Source organism: Eufriesea mexicana, unplaced genomic scaffold, assembly GCF_001483705.2.
Source record: "Eufriesea mexicana isolate 0111107269 unplaced genomic scaffold, ASM148370v2 scaffold2884, whole genome shotgun sequence".
In the NCBI taxonomy this organism is placed as follows: domain Eukaryota; kingdom Metazoa; phylum Arthropoda; class Insecta; order Hymenoptera; family Apidae; genus Eufriesea; species Eufriesea mexicana.
This window is the reverse complement of record NW_016910932.1, coordinates 80588-94286: the sequence shown is the minus strand read 5'-3', so window position 1 is coordinate 94286 and position 13699 is coordinate 80588. Positions and strand designations below refer to the sequence as shown.

At 35.1% G+C, this 13699-nt stretch overlaps 1 protein-coding gene across 1 annotated transcript; it reads right to left on the bottom strand.

Annotated features, from left to right (window-relative positions):
* Window positions 1-6031: 6031 nt before the first annotated feature.
* LOC108550577 (endocuticle structural glycoprotein SgAbd-2) lies at window positions 6032-7652 on the bottom strand. Its single transcript, XM_017904331.1, has 2 exons — window positions 7626-7652; window positions 6032-6442 (listed from the first exon to the last, which is right to left on the bottom strand). Exon 2 carries the CDS (start codon window positions 6431-6433, stop codon window positions 6032-6034), a length of 402 nt encoding a protein of 133 aa, XP_017759820.1. The 5' UTR covers window positions 6434-6442; window positions 7626-7652.
* Between the last annotated feature and the right edge of the window lie 6047 nt (window positions 7653-13699).

Here is a 13699-nt window from a genome sequence, read left to right as displayed (position 1 = left end):
GATATTTAAATATTCCTTCGATAATATCATAATAAAGAAATTCCATTATGTATGAGAAATTCATACATGAGTATGTGACTGTTCAAAAAATTTTACAATTCGCGAATTTCACGATGAACGATAAAGAGATGTTAAAAATACCGCAATAAGCAAAAATAAGCAAAAATAAGCAACTATACGTCCAATTATAACCTGTCTACAAAATGAAATCCTCGAGGAAGGAAACCGTCTCTGCAACTTCGATTTTATTAATTAAAAAAATTGCAAGACCGTTTCAATTAAATACGGAAATAATTAAAACAAACAATTCCGATTCGCGTGCAATAAATTGTTTTCCATCATTTCTACCTTTCCATTCATCTCTACGATTCCCATCCCACCTTCGTTCCTAGTAAACACAATGAAATCGACCACGGAATGTTAGTATACGCTATTCGGACTACAGCTCCCACGAGCATCCATGCCTGTACCTCAAAATCAGCACTCGAACCCAATTCGCAATTACCAACAACCGTCGACCAAGATAAATCGCGCAGCTGCTCATTAATGGGTTCATTCGATTAATAGACCAATCTTCTTCCAACCACACGCGTCTTAACTCGCTCAATTTCGAGCTAGTTCGCCGTGAAGCGCAAAAGTCTCTAATTAACGAGTTCGTCCGAAGCTTACTGAAGTTCAGAATTCAATTCCAGCTTGTTAAGAAATAAATGTGAATTTTTCTATTCGCTCGATTGCCGGGGATAGAGTTAATCACTTTGACCTGTGAATGATTCATATACAGAGTGCCTATTTTAGCCGAACTCGGCGAAATATCTCGGAAACGATGAAGGATAGAAAGAGATAGAAGGGGAATAGAAAGATGGAAAGAGATAGAAAGGGAATAAAAAGATAGAAAGAGATAAAAGGAGAATAAAAAGATAGAAAGAGATGAAAGGAGAATAAAAAGATAGAAAGAGATAGAAATAGAATAGAAAGAGATAGAAAGAGATAGAAATAGAATAGAAAGAGATAGAAAGAGATAGAAAAGGAATCGAAAGATAGAAAGAGATAAAAGGAGAATAAAAAGATAGAAAGAGATAGAAATAGAATAGAAAGAGATAGAAAGAGATAAAAGGAGAATAAAAAGATAGGAAGAGATAAAAAGAGAATAAAAAGATACAAAGAGATAAAAAGAGAATAAAAAGATAGAAAGAGGTAGAAAGATAGAAAGAGATAGAAAGAGGTAGAAAGATAGAAAGAGATAGAAAGAGACAGAAAAGGAATAGAAAGATAGGAAGAGATAGAAGGAGAATAGAAAGATAGGAAGAGATAGAAGGAGAATAGAAAGATAGGAAAAGATAGAAGGAGAATAGAAAAATAGGAAAAGATAGAAAGAGATAAAAAGGAAATAAAAAGATAGAAAGAGATAGAAAGTAAACAACACAAAAATTATTTAGTGGCGAAAAGGATCCAACGGGATATAAATGTTTCCTTTGTGAAAGAAATGGCGGACGAGATAATTAAGATCAAGTTATCTTTTCTAACCACGCTGCTATATTTCCTTCTCATACAGCGAGAAAGCGTACATTAACACAAATTCAACGAGAAAATTCACTTTCCGACCTCTTTGTTACAGCCATAGACCCAAGTACAGGTCACGCGAGAAGCCAGCTAAAATGTACACTAAAGTCACACCAAATGTAGTATTTGCGTTTCACACGAATTTCGGTGACGGTGAAATTCTAGATCTGCATTAATTCACGATACATCGGGCTTCGCGAAAGGATTTGAAACTTACGCGGAGCGGCCATGTCGGTGACCGCGGAACGCAAGAAAAATGGCCGCCACTCGTGACGCGACGCCGTTTCCTCACGGTGCAACGCGTGACGTCAGTCTATTTTCATTGCCGCCACGACAGCGCAAACAATTTAGCGAAATAATCCGTAAATAGGCGTAACGACGGGCGCGTGCTGTTTACACGAACAGATGCTTTTCCGCGTCTACCCAAGGCGCGTGTAATCCAAACGAACGAGGACAACGCCGACGACAGAGGCGATGCAGCTGCTGCAACGACCAACTTTCGTACTCTGACACTTATGCAATATTTCTCTGTCTCCTTCGCCGCAACGGCAACCTTCGACCTCGACTTTCGTGCTATCGCGTTGCACCTGTCGCGAGCTATTTTGCCTGCAAATAGATCGCGCGCGAGAACCCGCGCGCTGTTTCGCCGAGATTTCACCACCCCGACAACCTACAGCGCTCACGTAGCACCCTTTTTCTTCCGAGTTTTGTCATTTGTCCTCGACTAGGCGTGTTCGCCGTCCGCGCTCAGCTTGTTAATTGCCCTGCATGGATATATGATCGGGTGTTACTTACTTGCAGATGCTCCTTCGGGATGATTTTATGAATTTATGTAGGAATTTTTAACACAATTTTCAAAAATTTGGAATTTTAATGGGATGCTTTCTAGTAAGTTATTGGGATAGAGATTTGTTTAATTGTGTCCGTAATTTTTCGAATCTTGTATCATAGTATTGTCTAACGTGGTATTTTAGGATTTCTCAGAATCGAGGGAACTTTATGGAGTTTTATTGGGATCTTTTAGGGAAATTCCTTGGCAAATAGAGATTGGAAGATAATTTTTAAAGTGTTAAAATTTTCAAAGGTAATTTTTTAAATCTTAGAGTAGAATTTGAACAATTTTCTGAATTTTTTATCAGTTACCAGCTGACTAATTGCTGTGCATGGATATATAATCGGGTGTTACTTAGTTGCGGATGTTTCTTTGGGATGACTTTATGGGATTTTCTAGGAATTTTTAACACAATTTTCAAAAATTTGGAATTTTAATGGGATGCTTTCCAATAAGTTATTGGGATAGAGATTTGTTTAATTGTGTCCGTAATTTTTCGAATCTTGTATCATAATATTGTCTAACGTGGTATTTTAGGATTTCTCAGAATCGAGGGAACTTTATGGAGTTTTATTGGGATCTTTTAGGGAAATTCCTTGGGAAATAGAGATTGGAAGATAATTTTTAAAGTGTTAAAATTTTCAAAGATAATTTTTTAAATCTTAGAGTAGAATTTGAACAATTTTCTGACCTTTTATCAGTTACCAGCTGACTAATTGCTGTGCCTGGATATATAATCGGGTGTTACTTAGTTGCGGATGTTTCTTTGGGACGACTTTATGGGATTTTCTAGGAATTTTTAACACAATTTTCAAAAATTTGGAATTTTAATGGGATGCTTTCCAATAAGTTATTGGGATAGAGATTTGTTTAATTGTGTCCGTAATTTTTCGAATCTTGTATCATAATATTGTCTAACGCGGTATTTTATGATTTCTCAGGATCCAGGGAACTTTATGGGATTTTATTATATTGGAGTATGTTAGAAGGATTCCTTGGCAAATAGAAATTGGAAGATAATTTTTAAAGGTTTAGAATTTTCGAAGGTAATTTTTTAAACCTTGCAGTAGAAATTTTTGCAGTCGCATTGTAAATTTTCTGAATTTCTTCCCAATTATTTTCTTTTCAGTACCACTTTGCGAAATTTCAAATGAATTTATATAATATTCGACTATGTTTTATAATGTTTTATAATTTACATCGAACGTTATGTTGAATAATAAAGTATTAGATTGTACTTTATTATGAACTATATTTATTTCATATTGGACTACACGATACCTATATTTATACGATATTTCCAAGACACGAAGGTGCTCGGTAACTACCAATTTATCAGACTCAAACGTATCTTTAAAAATTTTTAAGGCCATTCAGGTAAATATAATTATCCCGAATACAGAAAATTTGATTGCTACAAAGTGGCTGTTTAAACTTAAATTAGGAATTCGCCAATGGATTAATGAATAGCATTTACAGCGATAAACAGCGAACACGATGGAATTCATATACTGCCTTCATTCGTTATTCCTTTTCCACTCCTTTTTCTTTAATACTTTCTCTTCCGCGACCTTTTCCATACTTGTGTATAATCAACTTCATCCACGTGTGTATAACTTTTCCATTCTCGCCAGTATCGTAAAATTCCGAACACTTTATTATGCATTCAACATGCTCATCCTGTCTCTCAATTTTCTACTCGATTCGCCATGAGAAAAGCTAATATCGATGCTAAGAATAGTCAAGAGAGCATAGCAAACAATCAGTCAAGAAGCCTAACCAATCGAGTCATTACTTTCAGATATAAATCAAATTAATCAACGAGGAAGCGAAAATTATCACTTGAAAATTTTTATATCCTCATTCGAGGACTATCCGTCTTTACCCTAACTCGTGGCACTTCTATTCACATGCAATCCTCTTCCAAATATCAATCCATCGCGATGCAAACAATACGCGAAATATCAACAGAATAATAAATGTCGTTTCCACATTCTCACTCGTACTTGAAAAATCCACGTTATTTACTTACTTAAGTTACACCTACCATTTACACAGCTACGCAAACATTTACCTATATAAAAGCAGGAAAAACAATCGCAACAATTCCCTCGACCCCCAAACATTTAACCACCATCACGCTTTCCAAATTCCTACACCAACAAGTTTCGGAAATCAAAAATCAGGTGACCAAATAACAAAATCGATACATATTATGGTATCGCGAGCTGTGAAGGACACTTACAAAGGAAATAGTATTAACCCTTTGCACTGGCGAGACGATTCTAGGTCGCCATTTAATCAGAACCTAAAGATCGATGTTAATTAATATATCGAATTTAAAATTATCCAATGATGCGTGGAATATCGAAATAAAATAATTCTACTTATTCTACTTAATATAAAGGACTTCTACTTAAATACAAAGGAAATATACGCAGGAAAAACAATTCCAACAATTCCCCTCTCCCCTCAACCATTTAACCACCAGCACGATTTCCAAATTCCTGCGCCAGGTGACCAAATACCAAAAAATACCAAAAAATTTCCTTTGTATTACAAATGTACATCTATATTCTTACAAACACAGGAGTGAATATCCCACTGATGAAAGTGGCCTAAGTCAGTCAATACATAATAAAAGTTTCGTGCCTCGAATATACTATAAACTAGAGAAATATTCGGGATATAATTCTCAGCCAAAAATAGTTTTATTTTATTTAAATCTAAATATTTCAATTTTTCTTGGATTTCCTTTGTATTAAAAATGTACATCTATATTGTTACAAGCACACCTGTGAATGAAAGTGGCCTAAGTCATACATGGTAAAGGTTTCGTGCCTCGAATATACTATAAACTAGAGAAATATTCGGGATATAATTCTCAGTCAAAAATTGTTTTATTTTATTTAAATCTAAATATTTCAATTTTTCTTAGACTTCCAAGTTAGACCACTTTCATAATTACTAACATATATATACGTAGAATTGTAACACAGACATCTTTTCATCCTTTATATAACAATCCCAACAATTCCCCTTTTTCCCCAACCATTTAACCACTATCACGATATCCAAATTCCTGCACCAATATTCAAAAATCAGAAACCCAGGTGACCAAATAACAAAATCCCTCCATATTATAATATAGTACCTTTAATACCAAAAAATTTCTTTGTATTACAAATGTACATCTATATTGTTACAAACAGGTGTGAATGAAGGTGGCCTAAGTCATACATGGTAAAAGTTTCGTGCCTCGAATATACTATAAACTAGAGAAATATTCGGAATATAATTCTCAGCCAAAAATAGTTTTATTTTATTTAAATCTAACTATTTAAATTTTTCTTAGACTTCCCACTTAGACCACCTTCATAATTACCAACATATATATATACCAAAGGAAATGCACGCAGAATTATAACACAGACATCGATACATCTTTTCATCCCTTATATTTATCCAATTTACACATAGACGACGTAGTCGATTGAACGATTGCCAGCGAAATGCCCTTTCCAAGAGGGAAATCCCCGCAGAGGAATCCTGGGATGGATGGAGAAAAAGTAGGCAGGAACTCGCAGCTGGCTTTCTCGCGTGACGTTGTTCCTGGTAAAAATGAAACATCGTAGGAAACTACAATCTATTCTTCTCCTCTTTGTAAGGATTAGCGGCTATCCAGTCGAGGGCTCGCTGGATGAGGACGGGGACCGGCTGCGTAGGGGGCGGCGTCGGCAGATGGGCTCCTTGAAAAGTGGCACCATTTTCGTTGGCCAGCCAGCTGAGGTTGATTCTAGTCCCATCCGGAGCCGTCCACGCGGCCTTACCGCGAACCTCTTCGGCCTCTGCGTCCTTCTGGCCGCGATTCTTCAGCACGCCCTCCTCCTCGAACGAGATGCTGTTACCGCTTTCCCATTTCGCGAAATAACTGCCGTCAGGGTTGATGTCTTGGCTCTGACTCACGATGGGAATGATCGCTTTGTCCGCGGCCAGCGCCATGGCCAGCAGACTCATCAGGCAAATCGGCCGAGCGAACATGACGCGAGTCTGTGCAGAGAAGGTTAGCATTGAGTCGTTGCTCGAAGGAACGTTCGATTAAGTCGTTATTACTGGTGCAGTTTTATTGTACAGGTGAGTCGGTGACGCTATTATAAGAAATCCAGTTATTACTGCCGTTTAGAACGGTGTATGTATATATGTATATACATGCAGTGGATTTATTTATCGAGGAGGGTGGCTTGGGATTAGGTGAGTCGTGTCGATGTTATTATTCGCGAAGAATGGTTATCTGTTTTAATCTGGGAGTGACTTGTATTCTCGTGGAATATGTGTTTTCTATTTGTTAAGGAGAGATTGAGTGATTATTGTCGTTTAGGGAGGTGTATGCACATTCGTCTATGATGTAATTGGAAAGTGAGTGTTGTATAAGGTGGGCTGCTTGGAGTTAGGTGAGTCGCGTTGACTTCATTTGGAATATGTGATATTTTTGTTATAGATTGTTATGGATTTATTATATTGTGGATTGTTAGATATTTTTGTCTCCTATTTTTCTTTTTCTTGTGAATGGAGTTAGTGTTGTATTATTTTTCACGAAGAAGAAATAGAGTGATTTATCGTTTTGTGAAAATATTGTTTTTAAAAATTTTATTAGAGATAGACCTCTTCGTTAGATATCAGACTTCAATTTACCATTGTGATCTCTTGTAACAGAGTAATTGGATTGAAATTCAGATAAAAGGGAGTGATAAAGCTGGAATGGTTAGGAAAACAACAAATTATCTACCAATCTACAGTGCTTATCGCAATACTTAATATTTAGTACTTGGTACTTATCGCAGAGACTCAAAACTCGATACCTCCAAAACACCTCCAGCCAGAAAAATTTCCCCCGCCTTATTCTAAGTTCTCAAAACCAATTACACCAATAATACAAACGATGCATCGAGATAGTAACATCGCTGATAATAATGTCCATATAAATTATACTTTCATCGACCGGTGGCTAAATATCTCGTTAAAACCGTGACAAGTGACCGTCGATAAATCAAACTAATCAAGCAGTTATCCATTTGCTGACCGTTCAATTCACTTAACCTGTTTTATTAACGCGGCGACCGGGTTAAGCGTTGCAAAGCAGCATGAATGATCGCGCGGAGTGTTAATGAACGATGTATGGAACGCGCGCGAAGATAACGATCTAGAGGCTATCGATTAGTTATTGTTGTCTAACCTCGGTTTGCGAATTTACAGACAGCGAGTGGCGAAGTCCTACTGACGAGCACGCGTCCATCGCCTGCACCTTTTATAGTTTGAAATACTCTCCGCTATCACCGACATTTTCCGTTCAAATGTCACTCGGTGATACCGGTTCAGCCTTCGTATGACCGGTATCACGTATTATAGGAAACCTTCCCGGCTGGATTACGGGACGGGCAACCTGTAATCAATCCTCGCCTACATCGTCAATTAACCGTTACCGCGGATGCACGCTGACTATAAATATTCGGAATGCTTGTCGCCTGTTATTGCGAATCATTTACATAGCACGCAATCCGTTTAAGGAGATCGAGAATTCAGTTCGGGCCCAGCAGGCGTTCACCTTTTCCGTGCAAACTGATTTTTCCTTCGTTCGCGCGATCATCGAAATGTTTTTTCGCAATATTTAAAGGAAGATTTAATAATATTAATATAATAATATAGTGATATAGAAATATAATAATAATATAATAATATAGTATTATTACTGTTATAATTATATTAATGAAAATAATAATATAGTTATATTATTGTTATTATTACTATTATTATGATTATTAACCTTTGCACTCGAGAGGTGAGCTTCAGTCACCATTTCATAAAATTTAGAAGATCGATATCAATTAATATATCAAATTTAATGTAACGTAACAGTGTGCGAGGTATCGAAATGAAATAATTCTACGATTCTATTATTATACAATTCTTTATTTATTGCTGAAAATAGTATCGTCAGTTTTATAATAGAGAATCTTTGAATTCTTCTCTGGTCAAAAAATCGTCGAGTGCAAAGGGTTAACAATAATAATAATACAGAATATACATAATATAACAATATAGTAATACGATACGTCCCTCGATTTTGCAAATTTTTTCCTATTCAATTTGTTATAAATAAAATACCTCTTTCAATAATAATATAATAATAATACAATATAATAATATAGTAATAGGATACGTTCCACGATTTTGAAAAATTTTTTCCTATTCAATTTGTTGTAAATGAAATACCTCTTTTGTTTTTAAGATGGGTGTTTGGTAATGAGAAATGAACTGTTTCAGGCATCAAATTCGGAATGGAATATTTTCTTATGTAAAACGATGTTTCTTTGGAAAAAATTGGCAAAAAAGAACACGTTTTTTGAAAATTGAAGTATTCCGAAGACAATGCTCAGTATTTAACGTTTTCTAAGGCGAGATTGGTTTTCTTTGTAACACGTAGGTCTTTCATTTTGATTTTCTTATTGAAATATATTTTTTCAAAATTGAAATATCTCAGGGGCTAAATGTAATACAGGATTCAACAGTTTAAAAATTTTTCTCGCTTTTATATCGTTATTGTATAGCGTTCGAAATTGCATTTTTAATGTACAATTATAATTTTTCAAACGAATATTGGGAATTAATGAAATAGCGATACGTGCGTGTTGCAAGCAGAAGGTTGAAAGGCAAGTCACGTCTTTAAACAGGTTTCCGTATTTTTGTGATTGTCTAGTGACAAACAAACGCAGGAATAACACGATAAAAACATAACTCGATTATGAAAAATAGTAGATTAATTAATGAAATATCGAAATATTCTTCGTTTTTCATTGTCGAAAAATTATTCCATTTTTGTATATTTTTGTTTCCTTCGTCTGATTATTCGGGCAATTTCGTTTCTGCGATTTACTCCTTTGTTTCTTGTCAATTCGTTTGTGCAATATGCGTTTTAATTTCATCTTCCCAATTGCTTCGCTCGTGATTTATTTCTGTAACTGGTTATAAAGGAATAAATGTTTTATTTATTTACGTAATTGTTTGAATATGCAGAAATTCATTTTCACTTATGCCCCTTTATTTCGAAACTGCGTTGTTCTTCGTATAATTTTCATAAAATTTCCTGGCAAATTACATCAGCAATATATCAACGTACTACCTCAAATATGAAAATTAAATTTAATAAAAGATTTTATTTTCTTCCATGACAAATTTAGCTCGACGTAATAATAATTATTCATTATCATCGTGTATGTGCATACGTGATATTCCTTAAAAAATTTATTCGAAGAATTTTTATAATTCGACGTAACTTCGATTTTATAAATATACATTCTATTTCGAAATGAGTTATATCGTGTTACTTTAATTGCCTGATATTTTCATGAACAATTACCCCCGTGTTTTCCACGTTGCACACGAACAAAATAAATTTCCGTTCCCATGGTATTTCTATTTCGCCATGACAAATGCGAAGCTGCACTGGAAATATTTGTATTTATTCGAGCAATCTAAAACTACAAATTTACGCGTTATTTTAGCTGAAAAAATATTTGTTTCAATCCCTTTCAAGCTGTTAAAACGATCGTGTATTTATCGAGTGCGATAATGCATACGTGAAATACAGAAGATTTTTCGAACAGTGAAATAAATTTTATCGATATTCTTAGCATTTCTGGCACCGTGACGATAATTAACCCTTGCACTCGACGATTTTGGGCTGAAGAAGAAAAGGAGTTCAAAGATTTTCTGTTACAAAGCTGACGATATTTTTCTGGGCACTGAGTAAGAAATCATATAATAATTAACACGTAGAATTATTTAATTTCGATACCTCCCACACTGTTACATTATTGTAAATTTGATATATTAATGAATATCGAGCTTCGAAATTTTATCAAATGGCGACTAAAAGGCGCCTCTCGAGTGCAAAGGGTTAACTTTCTCTTAAATTGGGAAAAATTTTTAAACATTTATAAATTGGAATACTATTTTTAATAGGAATCTTTATTTTATCAAATTACATAGAACACAAAATTCTCATAAAATGCTTTAGCACGAGGAATATTTACTGTCGAACACAATGCTACCTAAGCAGCACGCGTGCCTCGAGGAACAACGCAACAATGAGATAAAGTAATTAATCTCTTAATCTATAGTGACCTTTCGCACGCCACGGACTCGTGCTTCTAAAAAATGATCTGTCAAGGGAAGCAGAGACCTAACGAGCGGAATCTCTGACTTTTGAATACTTCGTACAAGCTGTTACATTGTCCCACGGTACCACCCAGGACTTTTCATTGCGACAAGTGCCATCAGTCATCGCTTTATTCGAGTGTTCGACACACTTTGGAGTACAGTTGCTCGTGGAAGAGAGGAGGAAAGAAAGAAGAAGGTGGTTTTAAGAAACACGTGTTTTCTTCGAAGTTCGTGAGGTAATGGGTCAATGCCGAATGAATCACGGCTTAACCGTGCTTATTAGAAATTTTGTAATTGTTTCACGACCTTTCTGATTCTAACTATCAGTTTGTGTGCCTCGAACAGCTCGTGTTTCGAAACTTCTGACAAACCTAAATTACGTAGGATCCCAGGAAGAATTCTCGACGAGCTAGAATTAGGAGTACTTTTAGGAGAACTCTGACGAAGGTACGAATGGGGTACTCGGGGAGATGAAACGTCTAGGGAATAGAATCATCGAATGACTGAATCGTTTATAGGAATTTATGACGTTCGCTCAAGAAAAATATTCGAAATTTCAGAAAATTTTTACATTTCATTTATTTGAAAAATTTATCAACATTCTAAGTTGATTATCTCGTAAAGATTTCTTTAATTTCTTTGTATAAATAAATCTTCCTTTCTTTAATACAAATAAAACTATCAATTTTCCAGAAATAACCTCACACTTAAAATCTGATTGAATCATTTACAGGAATTTGTGACGTTTGCTCAAAAAAGAAATTCGAAATTTCAGAAACTTTTTACATTTAATTTATTTAAAAAATAACCTCAAACTTAAAATCTGACTAAATCATTTATAGGAATTTATGACATACGCTCAAAAAAGAAATTCGAAATTTCAGAAATTTTTACGTTTAATTTATTTGAAAAATTTATCAACATTCGAAATTGATTATCTCGTAAATATTTCTTTAATTTCTTTATATAAATAAATCTTCCTTTCCTTAATACGAATAAAACTATCAATTTTCCAGAAATAACCTCAAACTTAAAATCTGACTGAATCATTTATAGGAATTTATGACGTTTGCTCAAAAAAGAAATTCGAAATTCCAGAAATTTTTTCGTTTAATTTATTTGAAAAATTTATCAACATTCGAAATTGATTATTTCGTAAATATTTCTTTAATTTCTTTAGATAAATAAATCTTTCTTTCCTTATTACGAGTAAAACTATTAATTTCCCAGAAATAAGCTCAAACTTAAAATCCTTCTCGACCATATCTACTAGATTACTAAAAATCGTTCTAAATCTTTTTACAAGTTTCGAAGATCAATCTTAAATTACTATAATTCTATTATATAATATATTCAATTACTTTATTAACTAAATACCAATTCTAAACTAATAATTAAACGATTTAAGCCATAATTGAATTAGCAACTCGATCCTTAGACTCCATTTTGGAGCACGAGTTTCTACGTGACCGTGCAACTAACCTCAAAAAGGTAGTGGCGCTTGCTAGTGCTGCCTCTGCACGTCGAGTCTCGAACTTCTCTCCAACCACCCTCGCGTTATCGCACAATGTCACTCGCCTTTCTGGCGATAAATTATGAATGCAAGCATCGACACACGTTCGGGCCTGTTGCTCTAGTTAATAGCTTGTATCATTAATCGCGTGGAAAACGTCTTCTGGTACCTTGGGCCTTTTACGAACTTGCTGCCTCGGATCTTCATTAAAGCTTCACGCCGTCAAGTTTAACGCGTTTGCCACGGAGTTTCGACACTGCCGCTGTCTTGTAATCGATACCCTTCGAGCGATAACATTTTCAGCCCGCGATAATTTTCGTGTTATACTGCTAAGCATGAGGCAGAATTACCACCAACTTTCATAACTTCCAGCACCCAGAGCGGTGTGTAGAATCAGCGCGCTATTGTAAAATTCGTGGCTATAATTGGACGCCATTAAGTTTCGCGGTAACGATCGAGAAGTATTGCTTTGTATACTAGAAAAGGAATACAAATGGTCCATTTTTCTGGCTTTTCCCGCCTCGAGATGGCGGGAAAAAATTTTGCAATCTGGACTGTAAAATTTGAAATAACAGACTCGCTAATTTGCATAATACAATCTTCGGTGTAGCTAATCCTGAAATGAAATTGGAGAGAAACTTTCCTTAGGAAATGCATAAGTGAACGTGTTCTTTTTATCAGGTAAAATATATATACGTAGCTTTACCAAAATTTTGTCCTTTCTTGAAAGCTTGAATATTTAAAAGCAATTATGACACACTTTTATTTTATATGAAATTATCATTTTTTCTTTTTTCTTTGTTATATATCTTTTACCTCGATTCGATATATCGTATTGGAAGCATCGAGAAATATTTCACGAATTCATCGTTTACACAGGTAATTATAAAGGATTGTTTGCCAGCAAAGCAAACCGGTCGAATATTTTCGGCTTAAATCATATACATATAGTACAGTCTGCATGAAAATCACGTGAGCGAAAATTTTAGTTTTTAGACAGAACCACTTATCCCGGTATTTTATTTCATCGAGCTATTTTTGAATAAATGTATTCTTAAATTTCTATCTATATTACGTCAATGACAAAATTGAGCGATTTATTATAATACCAGTCACTACCTTTAAAAATATCTCTTCCTATTTGCCACGCCATTCTTAATTTTCCAAAAATCAAAATCTAAGAATAGTAAAAACATAAGAATAGTCCAAGACTATTTTTATTTGCTCAAATACCTATACTACTGATACCCAAATACCTAAATATCTAGATACTTAAATAAAAAGAGAGAAAGTGTAGTTGATATCAAAATATGGCAAACGATTTTTCTTTTTTTTTTTACGTGGGGGAATCTTCCAAAGATGCTCGGCCCCCCTAGGGGAGGGGACGGGGTTATGTGGGATTTTTACCCACTAAAACCCCCGCGGTGGCCATCTTAACGCGATAGTGGAGCGCTCTGGACTTCGCGGCGGCAATTGCCAGGAAAAATATGGCAAACGATGTGTCAACGTAACCTAACCTAAACCACGAGTACGTAATACTACATACGTTCACTCGAAGCACGAATAGGGTGTAGGGA

Coding starts and splice junctions, on each gene's coding strand:
- LOC108550577 (XM_017904331.1), bottom strand. CDS start 6,433: ATGTTCGCTCGGCCGATTTGCCTGATGAGTCTGCTGGCCATGGCGCTG.